Source organism: Oryzias latipes, chromosome 16, assembly GCF_002234675.1.
Source record: "Oryzias latipes chromosome 16, ASM223467v1".
Taxonomy (NCBI): Eukaryota; Metazoa; Chordata; class Actinopteri; order Beloniformes; family Adrianichthyidae; genus Oryzias; species Oryzias latipes.
In genome coordinates, this window is record NC_019874.2 from 24,582,571 (window position 1) to 24,602,564 (window position 19,994).

Here is a 19,994-nt window from a genome sequence, read left to right on the forward strand (position 1 = left end):
ACATGAATGCTAAAGTCACTGAGAGCTTTCTTCATCTTCCTGTGCACTGAAACCAAGGAAGTCTTCCTCAGTGTCTGATTGGAATAGCGTCAGATAGTCTTCGCCACACACTCTCTGTCTCTCCTTCATTGTCAGTGTCACTCTGAGGTAAATTCACTCCTTAGCGTGCGCTGTCCTCTCCGTCACGCAGCAGACCAGCTTTTCCAAACCCGTTGGTGTTGGTTTTTTCACACTGCTTTTAACGATTGCTTTTAACTTGAAAGCTGCGTCATATTGTAGTGGCGGTCATGTGCCCGTTGGGTTTAATGGCACCAAAGGACGGTGGGATGCGGCCAAAATAGGGCTGAGCAGGGATGTTTCTTTTTGTGTCACAATGACTGAGGGGGCTAAGAGCAGCAGTGACCTCCATGCTGTTTGGCTGCTTGTGGGTGTGTCAAAAGAAAGGGGCATATTGCTGGAAATGAGATTTTGCATTCATCTTTTCTCATTGCCTCCTCCCTGAAACTGATTGTGTTAGTTGGAGCATACATTAAACTTGCGGTGTTCATTCTTTCCCCTATCCCACGCTCTCCTTTCCTACTCGAGCACCCCTATCGGCCGTTAATTAAATCCATAAATAAGCCGCATCATTGAATAAGCCGCAGGGTTGACAGCGTGTGACAAAAGTAGCGGTTTATAATCCAGGAATTACTGTAGTTCTTTTCGTGAACTTTTTTCATACACAGAAGTAAGAAGACGCCATCTCTCATGAAATACAGTGGGGCAAAAAGGATTTAGTCTGCCACCAATGTTGCAAGCTCTCCCAATTAAAAAGATGAGACGCCTGTAGTTTACACCATAGGTTTACCTTAACTATGAGATACAAAATGAGAGGAAAAAATCCAGAACATCACATAGAAATAGACTATTTGGTCACCTACTCGCACAGACATGTAACTAATTCTGTAAGAGGATCCTCTGTTACCTGTATTAATGGCTCCTGTTTGAACTGATTATCAATATAAAAGACACCTGTCCACAACCTCAAACAGTCCCACGCCAAATTCCACCACGGCCAAGACCAAAGAGCTGTTAAAGGACGCCAGAAATCAAATTGTTGAGCTACACCAGGATGGGAAGACTGAATCTGCATTAGGGATGCAGCTTGGTGTGAAGAAATCAACAGTGGGAGCAATTATTACGAAATGAAAGACATAGAAGGTGATAATATCCCTCAGTCTGGGGCTCCCCGCAAGATCTCACCCAGAGGGGGTAAAATGATCACAAGAACGGTGAGCAAGAATCCCAGAACCACACGGGGGGGGGACCTAGTGAATGACCTGCAGAGAGCTGGGACCAAAGAAACAAAGGCTACTACCGTATTTTCCGGACTATAAGTCGCCCTTTTTTTCATAGTTTGGCAAGGGGTGCGACTTATACTCCGCAGCGACTTATATTAGAAATAAATTGAAATAAATACATTGTTAACCCTCCTGTTATGTTCATTTGTGAGGAACAGAGATGATGTTCCTGGGTCAATTTGATGTATGAGGTTATGTTAAGTGTTAAGAGTGTATTAAGTGACTCAGAATCAGCAAACTTTTTTTTACAGTAAGATCTTGAAGGCTAACAACATAATATTCTATTTTCCAATGATTTCATAGATTCAGAAATGCAATAAAAATGACAACTGTTTCTACAAATACAGGATGAAAACAGAGTAGTAGTTGGCCAATGATGCTTCATGAAAAGAATAAATAAATAAGTTTGAGAAAAAATTACTGTGAAATTATGAGATAAACAGTCTGCTATGATTGTGTCATATGAGGTTGTGAAAGTTAAAATGCGACTTACAGTCCAGTGCGACTTATCTGTGTTTTTTTCTACTTTATAATGCATTTTTGGGCTGGTGCGACTTATACTCCGGTGCGACTTATAGTCCGGAAAATACGGTATCAGTAATACACTACGCTGCCAGGGACTCAAACCCTGCAGTGCCACACACACTAAAGCCAGTACATGTGCAGGCCTGTCTAAAGTTTACTAGAGAGCATTTGGATGATCCAAAAGAGGATTGCGAGAATTTTCTATGGTCAGATGAAACCAAAATAGAACTTTTTTTTTTTAGTAAGAAATCTACTCATCGTGTTTGGAGGAGATAGAATGCTGAGAAGAACACAATACCTACTTTAAAGCATGGGTGTGGAAACATCATGCTTTGGGGCAGTTTTTCAGCAAAGGGACCAGGACGTCTGATCCGTGTAAAGAAAAGAATGAATGGGGCCACGAATCGTCAGATTTTGAGTGAAAACCTCCTTCCATCAGCAAGGACATTGAAGATGAAACATAGCTGGGTCTTTAAGCATGACAACGATCCCAAACACACTGCCCGGGTAACAAAGGAGTGGCTTTGTAGGAAGCATTTCAATGTCCTGGAGTGACCCACCGAGTCTCCAGCCCCATAGAAAATCTTTGGAGGGAGTTAAAAGTTTGTGTCGCCTAGCAACAGCCCAAAAACAGCACTGCTCTAGAGGAGATCTGCATGGAGGAGTGGGCCAAAATACCAGCAACAGTCTGTGAAAACCTTGTGGAGACTTACAGGAAACATTTGACTGCTGTCATTGGCAAACAACTGTATATTACAAAGTATTGAGTTTAACTTTCCGTATTGACCAAATACTTATTTTCAGCCATAATTTACAAATACATTCTTTAAAAATCAGAAATGATTTTTCTGGATTTTCTTTCTCTCATTTTTTCTCTCATAGTTGAGGTACACCTATGATGAAAATTACAGGCGTCTCTCATCTTAAGTGGGAGAACTTGCAGAACTGGTGACTGACTAAATGTGTTTTTGGCCCACTGTAGCTCTATAAGCAGAACTGCAAGCATAAAAAGTTACTTATTGAGCCTATATCATCGTTAAACATCTGATGCAATAATGTCAATCATTTAAAATGTTTGTCTTAAATACTCTTTTGTCTACCCATGCTTCCTACTTCAAGTGATGTTTGCCTGCATGTATTTTTTATTTATTTTATTATTATTATTTTTGAGTGCATGCAGGTTTTTTTTTTCCCCATGCCCTTTGTGTGACGTTGCATGCTTGCTTGTTTTGGCTGTGTTGACGTAAGTCTCTTGAGCTTGAGTTTTTCTCCTCACAATCGAAAGAACACATGCTGAGGCTTTAATGTTGTTCCAGAACCGCACCGTAGCCACGCCCAGCCATGGGGTGTGGGACATGAGGGGAAAGCAGTTTCACACCGGGGTGGAGATCAAGATGTGGGCCATTGCCTGCTTCGCCACACAGAGGCAGTGTCGGGAAGAAATTCTCAAGTGAGATCTGTTAACCTGATAAAGGAGTAGTTTTTTATTTAAATCTCAGAAATTGTACAAATCTATTGACAGTGAAAATATTTTAGTTTACAAGAAGAATCTTTGTTTAAGAAAACTGAAAATAGGTTTATAGGGGTAAACATGCATCTATACAAAAGGTTTGAAAGGAATGTTGTTCAACATCTTGTTGTTCAAGCTGGATTTTCTGCTTCTCAAGCAGGTTTTGTCACCCTTGAGCTCCTAGTTTTCCTTCATGGCATTCCAATGTATAGCAACTCCACAAGCACACAGTTTTCTTCTGCATATTTCAAATGTTTTGCCAGATATTTATACTGTTCCACTTGTCTTAGCTTGTATACAGAATTTTACAATCTTCCCTATTGACTGTTTTTCTACTGCTTCGTCATCCAGGGGTTTCACAGACCAGCTGCGCAAAATCTCAAAGGATGCTGGGATGCCCATCCAAGGCCAGCCCTGTTTCTGTAAATACGCCCAGGGTGCAGACAGCGTGGAACCAATGTTCAGACATCTGAAGAACACATACGCTGGACTACAGCTTATCATTGTCATCTTACCTGGAAAGACTCCAGTCTACGGTTAGAAATCTGATGCGAAAATATAGTTAACATTGATAATCTTACAGTTCAGAGTGATCCATAGATGGTGTATCCAAACATCAATTTTTATTTAAAAACTGAGTTTGGAGACAGTCAGTTATTTTCCTTTAAATCTCATTGAAAGAAACGCCAAGAGAGCAGATGACCCGGGACATGTGAAAGGATTCGGGAGACTTTCTCAAGGATTCACAACTAGATCTAACATTAAATCTGATCACTAAACACAAAATATTGTAAAACACAGATTTCCTGTGTATAGAAATGTGGAATGAGTTCCTGTACTTAAAATACATTTTGAACCCCTCTTAGCGGAGGTGAAGCGTGTGGGAGACACTCTTCTTGGCATGGCCACCCAGTGTGTTCAGGTGAAGAACGTGGTGAAGACGTCACCTCAGACCCTCTCCAACCTCTGCCTCAAGATCAATGTGAAGCTGGGAGGCATAAACAACATTCTGGTGCCTCATCAGCGGTGATTTATTTATATACATATTTATATATATATATTTTTTTTACGCAGTCATTTACCAGTGTTTTATAGAATTATTAAGTAACTGAAAGCTCAAACTCTGAACATAGAAACAGGTTTTTTTAATCCAGCATTCTGCTTTTTGTAAATGTAGACCATCAGTGTTTCAACAGCCAGTGATCTTTTTGGGGGCAGACGTCACACATCCACCAGCTGGAGATGGAAAAAAGCCTTCCATTGCAGCGGTTAGTTTCTAATATTTCACATTGAAACTCTGGGATTTGGATGAAATTTTTGTCATTTTTCTCCTCTAGCGTATTATAGTGCCCCATCATTTTCTTTTTTTTTATGTATGTTTATGCTTCTTCAGGTGGTTGGCAGCATGGATGCTCATCCCAGCAGATACTGTGCCACTGTGCGTGTCCAAAGACCCAGACAAGAGGTCATCCAGGATTTGGCCTCTATGGTGCGCGAGCTGCTCATCCAGTTCTACAAGTCAACCCGCTACAAGCCGACCAGGATCATTTTCTACAGAGATGGAGTTTCAGAAGGCCAGTTCAGACAGGTCTGCTCCTGCTTTTTTCTTGGCAGCTGAACAATCTTGGGTTCTTCTCACCAGTTGGGCCATCAGAGGGGGGTTTATTGCTCATAGTCTCCAGCTCTATTCTTGACCTTTTTTATTTTTTTTTATTTTCAATGCCAGGGTACGGCTAACATGTGCACAGATACAGTTGGCAGCAGTGTCTTTAATTAGCTGTGAGATCCATCACAGCTTCCACTCTTACCACCACTGTCCAGTTATGGAGGCCAGGGGTCGTAGCTGTGGCACAGCCACCAAAATAGTTGTACTTTAGGGACTCTGGCACTGCCCAACTGGTCTGCAGTTCGCAGGCACTCGGGTACCAGTGTATTTGTCTCCTTTTGGATTATAAATCATTCTTAAAACTATTTTTGTTCCTATAGAGTAAAGTTTTATTTTTATGAAGTTTTAGGCTTGTGGCTCTATGTGTGGGATAAACCACAGATGGTTTATTGGCTTCCTTTGGTTTTCTCCTGTTACTGTGACTCTGGTCTCATTGTATTTATTTACAGATATTTTTTACTTGTGATTTTTTAAACAAAGATTAGTTTTGGTTCGGGTGTTCTGTTGCTTGAGGAATGTCTGCTGGTAGGTCTGGTGATTTCAAAAGTTTTCTCTCAGGCGGATGGAAAATGAAATCAACTAAATGTGTTTACCAAAGCCGATGTGATGCTGTGAATAAGAACACAAGTTCAGACCGACTGAGCAGGATACAAGATGCTACAGTAGTAAAAAGTAAAAAAAAATGAAAGGGAGGTTTAGATATTTTCCTCCTCACGCCCTATGAGTTGCTTATCATATGTGTCATGAAAGTGTGGTTTGATGCAACATTTTCCATAAACTTCATGCTCAAAATGTTAGAATACAAGAAAGTAATCAAGCTTTTGTAGCAAAGAGATTTTTGCCCAATGATGTCTGTTTTTAAAAGTCTCTTCAAGCATAACGTTTCCTCCTTGTCCTCCTCAGGTGCTGTATTATGAGCTGCTGGCCATCCGTGAGGCCTGCATCAGTCTGGAGAAGGAATACCAGCCAGGCATCACCTACATTGTTGTGCAAAAACGCCACCATACCCGCCTCTTCTGTGCCGATCGCAATGAGAGAGTAAGTTCACACCACAGCTGAATGCGAGACGTTTGGGCCAACAGGAACGGGTTCAATGTTCTGTAGATGAAATAAGGTCTGCAAAGTGTTCATGTATGTATGAATAAATGAAAAACAGAAATAGAAAATTATGTATGCAAACTCAAAAATCATTGTGGCTTTGAGAACCAAGGCTCTTTTGCATTCGTTCTACAAGCCGCTGCAATTTAAAAGTGCTGTACAGACACAGTCCGTTCACCAATCCAAGGTCATTTTAACAATTAAGATTAACACTGTGTAATGTGCAACAATTTTCTTCAGCTTCAGTATAGTTCAGTTTCTTTCAAATATCATAAGCTTTTTTTTTTCTGGTAACATAAATAAAAAATAAATCATTTTCTATTGTTCCCAAAGATCATGTCACACTATAATTTAGCTTTAAATCAATTTCATAAGTAAATAGTCAACTTTAGCACAATCAAATAAAAAGCCAATAAGAAATTGTACTGAGATGATAAACCGCTTTAGCTGCATATGTGTTTGGAAAGATGAAGTCACTTTTAATATTTAGAAACATTGTTGGCAAAGATGAAGAGCAGATACAGCTATTGTATGTTTGAGGACCCACTCAAATCATTTGAGCTTTTTTAAAAGCATTTTTCGTATTCGTTAATACCTATGATGATGAGTTTTTAGCCAAAAAGCCCCCAGTCACAGAGCAGGAAGCTTGTGGCCCGCCCAGCCTATTGGCTTGCAAATACGATTCAAAAGGATTTGAATAAAGAAAAAATCAGAAATGAAATTTTGAGCTTAAATTTCTTAAAACGTTTCCCCCGCCATCCTAAAAATACCAAAAGCACATTTAAATTTTTTTTTTTTTCAATTGAAGTTAGTCTTTAAAAAGACAAACAAACTACTAACTGGTTGGCAAGAGCAGAATTTTACGTTCCTTTTTTTTAAGATCATAAGTCATAGCACTGGACTTATTTAGAAGTACGCATTTGGACTGGTTCCCCTCTTAACATGAGTAATTACTTCTGATTAAAACATTAGGCCACATCATGAACGGAAAGCTCTAGAGTGGCTCTCAAGGCCTCCTGAGTAAGAGCTACCTGGTAATGACCTTATTTTCTCCACTCACACTATCACAGTGTTTTGCTCTCAGAGGTAATAGGATTTTAATTGGTTGTTTTGAAAAACGCAGTGAATTTCTACTTGGTTTGCTCCTTTACCTGTTTAGTTCTTTCTATAAAAAAAAGTACTTTTAACATGAATTGCTTTAAAATTTCTGGTTTTCTCTTGTTATTTATGTTTTTCTGTTTTATTCCTTACATATTTCTTCACAAATCTCTTTTCTGTCCACAGGTTGGGCGCAGTGGAAACATTCCTGCTGGTACCACTGTGGATACGGATATTACGCATCCTTATGAGTTTGACTTTTACCTCTGCAGCCACGCTGGAATACAGGTCAGAACGACCTCTTCTTCTGAGTTCTGACTGCTGCCTTTTTCCATCACGTTCTCTGAAACCCTGATAACTTTGCAGAGCTTCAGTGTGCTGCCTTGAACAAACATTAAAGAAGATTTAAGAATATAGAGATGTTTTGTGACACTGCAGTCATCTTTTTGTTTATAATAATCACTTCAATTACAGTTTAGCTAAACTAAGGCTGCGTCCGTTGTTGAAACCACCTTTTTGTGTCAGGTAATGTTTTAACAGCTTAGTTTAAAATGTTAGCTATTTGAATTTGAATTCAAGTACAGCATTCCCTCGTTTACTGCGGGAGTTGTGTTTTAAAAATAACCCACAATAGTTAAAACCTACGTAACAGTCATCTTTATTTTTTCCAATTATTACAGATGTTCTAAGGCTGTAAAACTCCTCACTACACACTTTATACACTTTTCTTCTTTTTAAAATCTCAAAATTCAAACCTTCTTTATAAAATAAGTCTAGCACAATAAAATGAAACAACAATCTGATCGGGATCAAAGATTTATGAAAACTGAATGCATTTTGTACAGGAGAGATGGCACATAGGATGATTGACAGTGGTATACTGCCAATAAGGATGCAGAACACAATCTTTTGTTTAAATAGTAAAAAAACAAAGTTTGTTCCAATTTCACGAAACAGCGAGACCACAAAAGGTGATCCGCAATATTCCGAAGGAACACTGTTCACCAAGGTTAGTGACACAAAAGTAAACACAAATTTAACGAAAGTTAAAGTCAAAGTCAGCTTTATTTGTCAAATATACTGCATACACATGATACACAGGCAGCACAGATGAAATTTCTTTCCTCCCAACCAAAAGTGGTTCATTTTACTGATTTAGTCTAAGGTTGAATTTGAATTGCTTCTCTACCCCAATGGCTTCTCCCTACCCCCCTACATTTATCCCTCCCAGCGAAGAGGAATGGAAATAAAAGTCTTCAACTCCGGACGTTACTACCACTCAATGGTGTCATCAATAGTCCTCTACGTTGACACAGAGCTGGGAAAATAATTAAAATCTATTTTATAACTTTAAAAGTCATGCGAAAATAAAAACGAAATACTTGCATTTAAATGTCTTCAGAGCACATCCCCGTGAGAAAATGGGTTTCTCCTCCGTGCCACAGTGCCACGCGGATCGCCAGCTCCAAGTCGCTACGGATCCCCCTTAAAAAACACTTTCGGACACAACTAAAACTCCAAATTCCTCTACAATTGAAGCAATTTGGATTCAGCCTAAACCTTTGAGGTTTAGGCTGAATCCAAATTGCTTCCCTAGCCCTCCGGCTCCTCCCTTTTGTGTTGTAAATGAAGACACAATTTTTGTGTTTTTTTTGTGAAGTGATCAAATAATCTTCAGTCAGAATATTTAGGAAAGATCAGGATCTGTTAGGATTTTGTCTTTGTGTGTTTGTATTGGCAGAAAAAAAGTTTCAAAAAATAAGAGACAATTGGATCATTCCACTGCCTTTTCTAAAATAAACAAACATTTACACAAAGATTTAAAAATTGTGTAGCGGAGTTTTGTATTTCTATGTTTTCTTCAAAGCACATATACGTCCTGACCTAAACACAAATGTGTTTTTTTTATTGTTTTGACCCTCAGGGCACCAGTCGGCCCTCCCACTACCATGTACTGTGGGATGACAATTGTTTTACCGCTGATGAGTTCCAGCTGCTAACCTATCAGTTGTGCCACACCTATGTGCGCTGCACCCGCTCAGTCTCCATCCCTGCACCCGCCTACTATGCTCACCTGGTGGCTTTCCGGGCCCGTTACCATCTGGTGGACAAAGAACATGACAGGTGAGGAGAGGAAACTTTTTATTTTTTTATTTTTTATTTTTTTTGATGGGGAGATTTGAGAATTTATGTAGGATTTTTTGAAGCAAAGCTTGTTTGTCATCTGTTGGGTCTTTGTTTCTTTCCGCCTGCAGCGCTGAAGGCAGCCACGTGTCGGGTCAGAGTAACGGTCGGGACCCGCAGGCACTGGCCAAAGCTGTCCAGATTCACCACGACACCCTGAGGACCATGTACTTCGCCTGAGCAAACAGCTCTCTGCAGCCATTGCCCCCCCCCCATCACACCCAAACACACACTCTCAGCCTGGTTTGCCAGTCAAGGAGTCCTCGCAGGTGCATGTCCCACCCCCCAAAATGCCTAGTCAATCCGGACCTGACACTGTGCAGAAGAAAACAGGGAGGAGGGAGGGGAGGAGGCACCCCCACACTGGACTGAGGACCCAAACGCTGCTTTAAAAACAAACAAACAAAACTCAGCACTATTATGCAATATTAAACCAGCCAACTATTTTATTTCCACCCTTTTTAGGCCCCTTTAACGCCCCTCAGATCAGTTCTTTTCTGTTTTTCTTTTACTTGTGACCCCATGGGTGTTTTTTATTCTTTCTTCTTGTTACTTTTCCCCTTCTTTGACGATCTTTCCCAGCAGCCTCCTTTTTTTTAAATTAATGTTTTACTGCATCTGGTACCTCATGTCAGTTGGAGCAGCAGCACTTTTACATTCTGTCAGAAATACTGTTTGATTTTTATTTTATTTTCTCCCAGGGTCTGATAAAAGAGATGTTAAGGCATTTGGTGTTTAGTTTCACACTTTAGGTCCTCCAACTTGCTATTTTATTCTGTTTTTTTGATTTATCACTAGTCATGAATTTAGGTCTGGAGCCACGTGTTCTTTTGAGCACACTGCCACCTGCTGGCTCTGACTTGTAAATGACTCTTTTAATGTTTAACTTTTAAAAACCCCTTTGGACCAGATGCCCCATCTGGGTGTTGCAGCTCCTGTGTTTAGAGGGGCTCAGGTCTGAGTGGGTTTACAGCCTCTCCTCACATTTAACCAGTTCCTATTAGCTGATAAAAATCCCTTGCTAAGTTGGAGTCGCACTATTAATTTAAATTTGAATTTGGACATGTCAGCCATTTTTATTTTACTTTTAATGTTTGATATCATTTTTATTCTTCAGTGATGTAAGACAATGGTTTTGAATTTGGCTGACAACATTCATTAATTCCCCTCAATGCTTTTCCCTTTTTTGTTTGAGATGGTGGGTTAGGAAGGTCGTGCGGAGGGTTTCCTTTAGTGCAATAAGTTGAATGAAGGGAAGAGGATTTTATGGGGCTTTTATGACTCAAAAAGAGAGTTACACATTTCATCTGGGAATGGGTGAATTGTAAAAGATAAAGTCTCTTCCTGAAAGGCTCTCTTGCCTCAATGAGACACAAAAACCTTGTTTTCTGAGTTTACCATGGCTGTTTGTTTAGGCCAAAACGGTGCAACTTTAATTTAGATTCTTTTTTAAGGTAAGCAGAAGACGTTTAGTGCCCCCTTACTTAAGTGATATGATCAATGCTGATCATCAGTTTACTTGACTGGTAGCTTTTCCTTCTAACAACGGCAAAGTTGGGGATAAAGGCCATAAAGAGGTAGTATTCAAGTGCCTGGAAGCAAAGTTTTGCTGTCAAAATCGGTAGAACTTGTCGGAGATTTCATTTCAGTTGGGTAACGTGATCAAAACGTATATTTTTCATCGAATGCACTGCAAACAGCCGTTTAAAGCGAGAAAGTTTCACCTGATGCCTCTTCTCAATAATCGCCTGACCTTCAATGCGTCTCCTTCAGATCAGCTTCTGTTAGTCTCCAAAGCAGTCTAGCTGCTCTCTTCTGAACCCTTGCCTGGCTTTAAGTTTGTTTTCTGCTTTACCTTCAATAGACCTGAACCCTGCTGCTGAGCTACAATGCGGGGTCCATGGGCACGGAGGCGTCCTGTTTCTTTTAAGCAGAAATGGCAAGCTGGATCTCCTGCCCATGAGACCATCTGCAAAAATCCCAGCTGAGGAGTCCAGTAGACATTTGCAGCAGACGTGCTGTTGGCGTAAAGTCTTTTACGTGGATCGCGGTCACCACAAAGCCCTTTTAGGCCTCGACCTGAAACTTGTTGAGTGTTTTTTTTTTCTTCTTGTTTTTAAGGTTATCTGCACTAAAAGAAGCATGTGTTTCCAGGCTGAACACAGGCATGGTGCTACTTTGAGTAAGAACCTGAGCCTCTATGTTTGAGTCTCTGAGCATGGAGTTTAGTCAAAGGAGAAGATAAACAGTAAACCTCACTAACTGAAGGACAGTAGAAGGTAATTCTGCTAAGGTTCGTGCAAAGATTTCTGCTTTTGTTTGCGGTTAAATCGGCGTTTAGAGCTTGTGAATGGTACATTGGCAGACGATCCCTTGAGCAGTGAGGTGTAACATAAGCTTCTGCCTCTGCTGTTGTACTGACAGCCTTCCAGTGTGGAGGCCAGTGGGTTTGAGCCTTTATTAAGTCACTAGTATCTAAAAAGCCTTTTTAAAAAAGCCAGATTGAAAGTATATTTGTACATTTTAAATTATGTAATGCACACCACTTATTTTTGCTAACAAAAAAAGTAGTCTAATTATTAATCTTAGTAATAAATGTATCGATAAGTAATGGTTTAAAAAAATAACGAAGTTTTATTATTACAATGGACTGACCTGTTTCTATGTCGCTGTAAAGTGTGTAGTTTGTGTGAACAGTGGTGCAGTCGTTGAAACTAGTGACGTGTGTTTGGACTGTTATACTGTTATCGATGGGGATGTGGATTTCAACACCTCATGCTTTCATGTTTGGAAAAATCTTGTGAGATGCTGAATGCTTATTTCTCTGCTCTTTCGTAAGTTGGAGGCTTGTCAGAAAGGAGACCACGTTGGCATGAAAACCTTTTGAATGAAGTCTTCATTAACTTGTTTGACGTCAGGAGCAGAGCCGGTTGTTCTGCCGACATAAGACTCTTGAATGTTCTGTTTTCCATGGTGCTGATGCCTGCTCCTTTTTTTATTTTTATTTTTTAATGAGGTAGAGCGGAAACGACAAGTAGTTTTTGAAAGCTTCTGAGATCCATTCAAAGGTTAAGGAATAATGCAACAACAAGCAGCAGTTCTCCATTCCTTTGTGCTAAATCCTGAGTGGATTTGCTTCAAATTGTGACATTTTTTGCCTTTTTTTTCTGACCAGTTTCCTTATTTGAGCTTCCTCCTGAGCATCCAAATCCAGGGAGTTGGCCTGCCGTAAATCTGCAGTGTGTCAAAGCCTGTAATCTTACTTTTGGCCCCAAACCCTTCCTCCCCTGTGCCAGAGGACTACATTCCATGGCTGTACAATCTTTATCCGCCTCTGAGGTGTTGGAAAGGTTAAGATCCGGAGGATCATTATTTATTGGGCTCTCGGACTCATTCATGCATGTTTGGAGGGATTTGAAGCTGATCAGTGGAAGCTCTCTTAGGCAGGTTATTTGGTTGCAGATTGAAAATCTAGAGCTTTGCTGTCTGAAATGGATGTTCAGGTTGTGTGATTTACATGTGGAGCAGCGGGGAGGGGGCAGTTAAACACATGTTTACATACCAGATGTGTTTGCTGGGCACACATTTAAAATGTCATCAGCTTTGCAAACATGAGCTGGTAGTGAGCTAACATCCACTTGACCATTGTAGGACCTAATGAAGTCAGCAGATGTGTTTGGCAGGAGCAGGAAGCTGTTTTTTTCCCCGTTCTATAAAATTACAAACTAATTTAGACTTTTAATTATGACATCATGTCAGATTCTCCTGAGGTAGTCTCCATTTTTATTGGAATAAGATGTTTTTCATTTGCCGTCAGCTGTTTTTTTCAGAGTTTGGTGGCTCTCTTTATAGTGGAAAGTGATAAAGGAGGGATACGAAGTCCACAGAAAGTGCCTTTCCTCTCGATGGTGCTGTCAATTGATAGAGAAAATTCAAACGAATCGACATAAGATCCCATTCAAACGCAGGTTCCTGAGCATTTTATATGCTTACTGTACATGCCATCTTTTTGTTTTCTCTTTAGGAATGGCGACACAAACGTGCATTTCATGCATTCAGACGGCGAGCACCCAAGTTGAACTCTATGCCAAGTAAACTGATGTGGTGGAGGTGAAGTTCTAGTAGTGCGTCTTGGACCAATGGTGTTCTAGGTACAGTGGATTGTGGGTCTGGGCGAGGTCAGGTTTTTTTTTTTTTTTTTTTTCCCCTTTGTGGGGTTGGGGCGGGGTCATATCTTGACACTAGTGTGGTGTGATGCACCCCAGCCGATGAATGACAAACATAGCACAGCACTTTAGAGACTGCCACTGTCACTCAGACATAGCCAAGAGGTTCAAATTCTGTCCCTCCAGTCCTTGTCCTCCATTTGCGGAGCCATTAAAGGGGTCTTACCTCAGTGGAAGCGAGGAGGAGAAGGGATGTGTGTCAGCGGACAACACAGGTGGTCATCAAGTGTGCCTCATGCTTTTGGGACTGAGTTGGCTCGGTCGGGGGTGGCTTACCTTTCAGGTAGCTCTTTCCTCTGCGGAACCGCAGCCCGACTCTTTGTTACAGGAAGGGCTGGGTGTCAAAGTGTCATTCTATCTGCACAGGAACACTTTGAAGCTTTTTGAATACAACATATTTGCACTGATGAATAATATTTTTATTTGAATACAACCTAATTTCTCCACAATTGGGTGCAATTGAAAAAAAAAAATGGATCAGCTCCAGTGTTGACGTTGTTGATGCCCAGCCCTAAAAGCAGCCCAAGGCACCCTTTTACCTTAGTGCAATGCCCTGCCATGTGTCTTGTCCCTGAAGGAAGGGTGTATGTGCCCAGCAGTATCATGTCTTGAGCCAGTATGGAATCAACTGAAAACTGAGGGTGGTCTGTAGTTCTGGGGGTACCTTATCAGTCCAGGGGGGGGGGGAATTCTTTCTATTACAGAAAATATAAAACAAAAAGAGAAAAAAAACACTGCACCTCACTTACCTTGGTATGCTGCATATGTTAAACTACATGAAAGAAAACTGCAAATCGCTTTTATTATGACATAATGCTTGAGTAATGCGTGATTGCGATCTTCCTACTCAGTAACTATTTTAGAGTCGAGATAGCTGTAGCTGTTAAAAAAAAAAGTAAAAGAAATAAAAATATTCAGTTTTGTCTTAACACTTATTCGATTTTGAGAAATTGTTCTTGAGCCGACTTTTGTTTTGTCCTATTTAAATGTGTTGTTCTCTAAATATATATATATATACATATATGAAATATATGCGGATTATTTTATGGCCTATTTATTGAGAGCGTATAAGCGGCTGGAGTCTCCGCATCGTTCTGCAGCACGCTGGGGGGCGGAGCACAGAGAAAGAAGCCTTTTTTTTTTTCTCTCTCTCTCTCAAAGACCCTCCCCCTCCATGTTGACGCCTTATTCTGGTAGATGCTAAGCACAACAACATGGAGGGTGGAGTACTGGTTGCTGGTGGATTCCCACCGAGCTCCGGTCGTTCGTCCTCACCTTGCCCCCCGTCTGATTTTGCCACCTAAGAGGACCGGACGCCACCTCCCCCTCCTCCCATGTTGCAATTCACCTCTGACGAAGGGAACTCGTTCTGAACCACACTGACCGGAGTGTCAAAAGTTGACAACACAAGCTGCTAATTGGTACGGTAGCCATAGAAATTCCCCGAGCCAGTAACGGGACAAATGGAGTTTGATGGGGGTGGAGGGAAAGATGATAGAGATTGTTTTTTTTTTCTCTGTCTGTTATTGTGATCCTTTTTGCATAGGCTTCGCTTTTTTCCTCCTATACATTGTTTCCTGTGAAGTTTCATCTGTTTTTGTGCCAGAATATTTCGCAGCAGGAACAGGTTCTCATTCCACAAGAGAAGACACGCCTCAGCCTTAAATGCATTCTCCCACTTTGAAATCTATGTGACCTTACGAAGTCTGTGTCAGGTGGCCTACCAAGAAAACTAGCCTATGTACTTGATCTGCCCTGAGTCTCCAAACTGTTTCTACTCTCATAAAACTTTAGCTTGAGTTCTCAAAAGTGTACCTTTTGGAACAATCTTCTGACTCATCTCTGCTGCTGTCGAGGCCAGATGCATGAATAACTGTTTCTCAGAAAAATCACGCATGCAAATTCTCTTAAATCTCGAACACATCTACAGAATGCTCAGAACCAGGGAACATTTGGTTTTTAGGAGCACCCAAATATGATGGAGTCACCAGGTTCTCTGATCATTTTTTTTCCCCCCTCAACGACTCAAGTCTCTAAATGTAAAAATTCTCCCTTGCCTTCATCTTCTCCTACTCCTTTTGTTTAAACAAGAAATGCAAAAGAAAAATCCTTAAATGCTTTCTAATCTGTTGGAGGGACTTGTGCACATGCAGAGTCTGATGCATCTGGCCTCTGGAGCGGGTTAAACAGCCAGAGTTGTTAGTACCTCAGGACAGTTCAGAACCATTCAAACCAAGTCTGCCGAATAGGCTAATTTATACATCTCACCTTGTGCGTATAAACCTCTTGGTTGCCTTGTTATCAAAGGCAAATCCAAAGAACAAATACAGTTTGACCTGGGCCTTAAAAGAACCAGAGGAGCCCCCAGTGTGCTAGATCAGAGACCTGTGCCTGTTTTATGAACCAACATTTTTTTTTCTCCTTTACCCAGTTGAAAGATCAGAGACATGGACCTTTTTGAGTGTTCTCATCCCGGTCCAAAGCAAAAAGACCGACTGTCCAAAAAAAACAAAACAACCAAAAACCTTTTTGGTCTAAAAAGTGTTTACTGTAATGTTTACTCCCACCTGAAACCTGTGCTCTTTGCATTTGCATTCCAGCAGATTTCAAACCAAATGTTGCAGATGATATTAGGCTCCTGACGCCATTTCTTTTTCTCTCACACAGCGGTTTTTGATGACAGATTTTTTTGACATTGGCCAGGGATTTCAAACACTTTCTGTTCTCTGATTGTTCAAAGTGTCTTTCTGTTTTCTTTGTAGCAAACTAAAGATGACTGGCTCTGATACCTCTGAGTGAGGCACCAGCAAGCAGCTGTGTATGTTCAACAGTCAACACACGATGATCCACGTCTCAGTGTCTGTACTTTGCGAAGGCTCTGTTGTACCAACAGCTCTATTCCTTTCAGTTATATTTTTCTTTTGTAACTCTCTTAGTTTGGCCTTTTTAGTGTTTTGCTTTGCTTCAGTTTGAAGTGTATCTTTGACTAATACTTGCAATAAAATGCTTTGCTTTACCTTTGGTTGTCTTGGGACAGTTGCAGCATCTTTTCCAAATAAAAAAGGTGTATCAAGAAAACATGTAGTACTGGTAAATTTGCCTGAACTGATGGGTTTTAATTCATATTGTGCCTTAAAATGACCGCAGTCAAACAAGACGGCGTACATTAAAATCTCAAACAATAAAAACAGCTAAAATGTTAAAACGATAAACGATACAAAGTACTAGTAAGTGAAATAAGCAAAGAAAAATAATAAAACCATAAGACACACCAGCAGAGCAGAGTCTCATGCTGTGTTAAAGGCCTGCCAAAAAAAGAAAAAGGGGTTTGAAAAGTCTCTTAAAAATGGACAGTGAAGATGCTTGGTTGTAATGCATTCCACAGTTTTGGTGCACAGACTAAAAAACGCTTGTTCCCCCCTGAGCTTCCTGTTGGGCCTTGATACCGCCAGGAGAAGCTGATCAGCAGACCTGAGGCACCGGGTTGGGGGTAAGGACAGAGAAGCTCATTGGTACGGCGTTTCCCAATTGTTTAGATTTAAAAACAAATAAAAGTATCTTAAAATGAATTCCAAATTTCACAGGCAGCCAGTGTAGGGTAGCCAGGAAGGGGGTTATGTGGTCCCTTTAATGCGCTCCAACCAGAACCCGAGCAGCAGCATTCTGGACCAGATGGAGACGTGAGGGGGATGACAGGCTGACTCCAAAATAAAGAGTTACAGTAATCCAGCAGAGATGTGATGAAAGCATGGATTACTATCTCAAAATGACGTTTTGGTAAAAATTGTTTCACCTTCACCATCTGCCTAAAAAAAAAAAAAGGAGCTGGATTTTACCACTGAGCTAATTTGGCAATTTAGCTCTGTCTACTTTGTTTAAAACCACTGACTATTTTAAAACCCAGGATTGACACAGATTGTTTTAAAAGTGGAACCAATGGACCCAATACAGGAGGAGGGGTCACAGGAGCTGCCTGGACCAAACACCATCGCTTCCGTTATTTTGTCCTTAAAACTTAAAAATCTTGGGGTCATCCAGTCTTGTAAACAAGACGGTGTTGGTGTAATGGAGCGACCCTCCTTTATTGGAAAATGGATCTGACCACCGTCAGCATAGCAATGAAAGGAAACTTTCAGAGGAAGGAGGTACAAAGAGAATAAAAGTGGTCCTAAAGAAGAGCCCTGTGGAACTCCAAACAGTAGTGGAGCAGTTAAAAAGAATAGACATGCTCACACACACAGTCCTGTCAGTCAAGCAAGATGAAAGCCAGTCGAGTGCAGTACCGCAAACCCACCCAGACAAGAAAAAAACCTATATTTTGAAAATATGAAGTCACTGTTAGAGGTAGGGCTTAGACTGCTCCCCCCTCGACCCGGTCCCGGATAAGCGGAGGAAGATGGATGTTGGAGGTTATTATGTCCTGTATCTTAAATGGTCTTAGAAGGTGAGTACTGCTAGTGACTCTTTAAAGTTCCACTCCGATCATCTTTTGATCAACTGTAGCGCTCCCAGTGGTCTTCTAATTATGATAGTGTCATTTTTAAACACAAAAAGCCATTTACTAGGACATAGTTTCTGCACTAGCAACACGGGATCACTAGCATGGAGCAACCCCGCCCCCTTTTCCCCTCCCCACTGCTGAGAGCTCCCTGTTTACACTCTTTAGTAGTTTACAGCCCCTCACATCCCCAACGTAACATCACTGATGGCGAGCAATATTGCAGCTATCCATCTATACAGTTTTGAGCCAGATCCCACCTCAGACGAGGAGAACGAAGATATTCATGGATCTATTTGTCTGCAGGTGGATGCATCAGAATGAAGAAGAGAAGAGAGCTTGTGGCCTGCCCAGCATATATTCTATGTCATAAATAAGCCCTTTTTAAACTGCATTTTTGCGTCTGCTCCTGATTTCACAATGATTTGAATAAAGAAATACTTAGAAATGCAATTTTAAGCTTATGACATCTTGTGTGCTTGGATGAACTCCGATGAATAAAACCCAGAGCCAAAGACACTAGTGGTGGGCAGAGGTCAAACCATGCCAAAGCATCACTCCAGGTGGAGCACGGGGTGAAGGAGGCTTGGCGAATCAACTAGAACACAGAGACACAACCATTTTATGAATTTAAAGGTAAAAATATGTTTGTGATTGGCCAAGAAGAAAGGCGGACTATTTAGCTATCAGTTCAAAGTGAAGACTTTATTGATGATAGCGTGTAATGGGACGTAACAACCAAGCATATCTGTAAGTGACGTAGATCTAATTGAAATTGCACACAAGCTTCACTTCATCTCTAGTGCATAAAAGAGAATGTAGAAATATGTGAAAATGAGGCCTAAAACAACCATTTTACTCAACTGCCAGCAGGGGGCGATACTTGTATTTACAATATCAGTCTGACTGCAAAGATGCTTTATTTTTATTTTAATGATCCCGTTTTATCAGCAAGACCCAGCCATTGTTTTTTTATTCATTATTTTTTCATAATTGGAACATCAAGAGAAACCTTATAACTGATATTTTCTAAGGACACAAAAAATTCTTACCAAAAAAAATTCTTACCAGAGGTGCAGCTAACTCGTTTTTGTATTTAATCATTGATATTATGCCAATAATTAAATATAAAATTGTAACTTGTAGTTTCATTTGATAATTGAATGTTTATGGAGATTTCTTTGTTGAAGAAACATTCATTGAATCAGCTGCAAAATTCAACAGATTGATGAGTGAAAACTTTCCTCCTCTTTTACCTCCATGTATTCTTATTTTCATACTTGACTGAGAATAAATTAAACGCTATGTTTCCACGCATTTAGAGCATCAATATTTTGCAGGATCTGGGGATGCATTAAACTTTGAGCAACATAATGAGAGAGCAATAACCAACAGCAAGAGATCAGCACAGCTGCAGCATCATTAAAATGTGGCGAGATGGATTATCTGATACCAGATGCTCTGCAGGGTGGCACTGAACACAGATTATGTTTGCATCCTGTCAGTCCCTGAGCGGTGAACCACAGTTTTGATTGGGATAAGCTGGGAAATTAAAGTTTTGCACGCCCACAAAAGAAGAAGGTGATGTCAAACTTGGACAGGAAGTTTGAAAATGGTGGAAAGAAACTATAATATCTTTTTTTTATTGGCTGCAGCTCGAGGGCAACAACACAAGCTGAACAAAAAGTTTGAAACCATAAATGTTTTTGTTTAGAAAAAAGCTAAAGAAGTTGAAATGTGTACCCTGAAGCAGGATGAGAGCACTGAACTCACCACGCAACACTGTCATAGGTGTTGCTGAAGACGTTTCCTACTTTTGCTGTAAGGCTGGTGGAGGAGTTTTTCACAG

At 40.6% G+C, this 19,994-nt stretch overlaps 1 protein-coding gene across 2 annotated transcripts in view; it reads left to right on the forward strand.

Annotated features, from left to right (window-relative positions):
* The window catches only part of LOC101157320 (protein argonaute-3), a 34,240-nt gene extending 17,572 nt beyond the window's left edge, over positions 1 to 16,668 (forward strand). For both annotated transcript variants that reach the window (XM_011485668.3, XM_004078314.4), the window contains exons 11-19: positions 3,182 to 3,315; positions 3,727 to 3,911; positions 4,242 to 4,401; positions 4,553 to 4,643; positions 4,769 to 4,963; positions 5,945 to 6,079; positions 7,424 to 7,525; positions 9,162 to 9,361; positions 9,493 to 16,668. In XM_011485668.3, coding sequence (XP_011483970.1) covers positions 3,182 to 3,315; positions 3,727 to 3,911; positions 4,242 to 4,401; positions 4,553 to 4,643; positions 4,769 to 4,963; positions 5,945 to 6,079; positions 7,424 to 7,525; positions 9,162 to 9,361; positions 9,493 to 9,601 — 1,311 coding nt within the window. In that variant the 3' untranslated portion in view covers positions 9,602 to 16,668. The remainder of the gene's footprint in view (positions 1 to 3,181; positions 3,316 to 3,726; positions 3,912 to 4,241; positions 4,402 to 4,552; positions 4,644 to 4,768; positions 4,964 to 5,944; positions 6,080 to 7,423; positions 7,526 to 9,161; positions 9,362 to 9,492) is intronic.
* Positions 16,669 to 19,994: the final 3,326 nt, after the last annotated feature.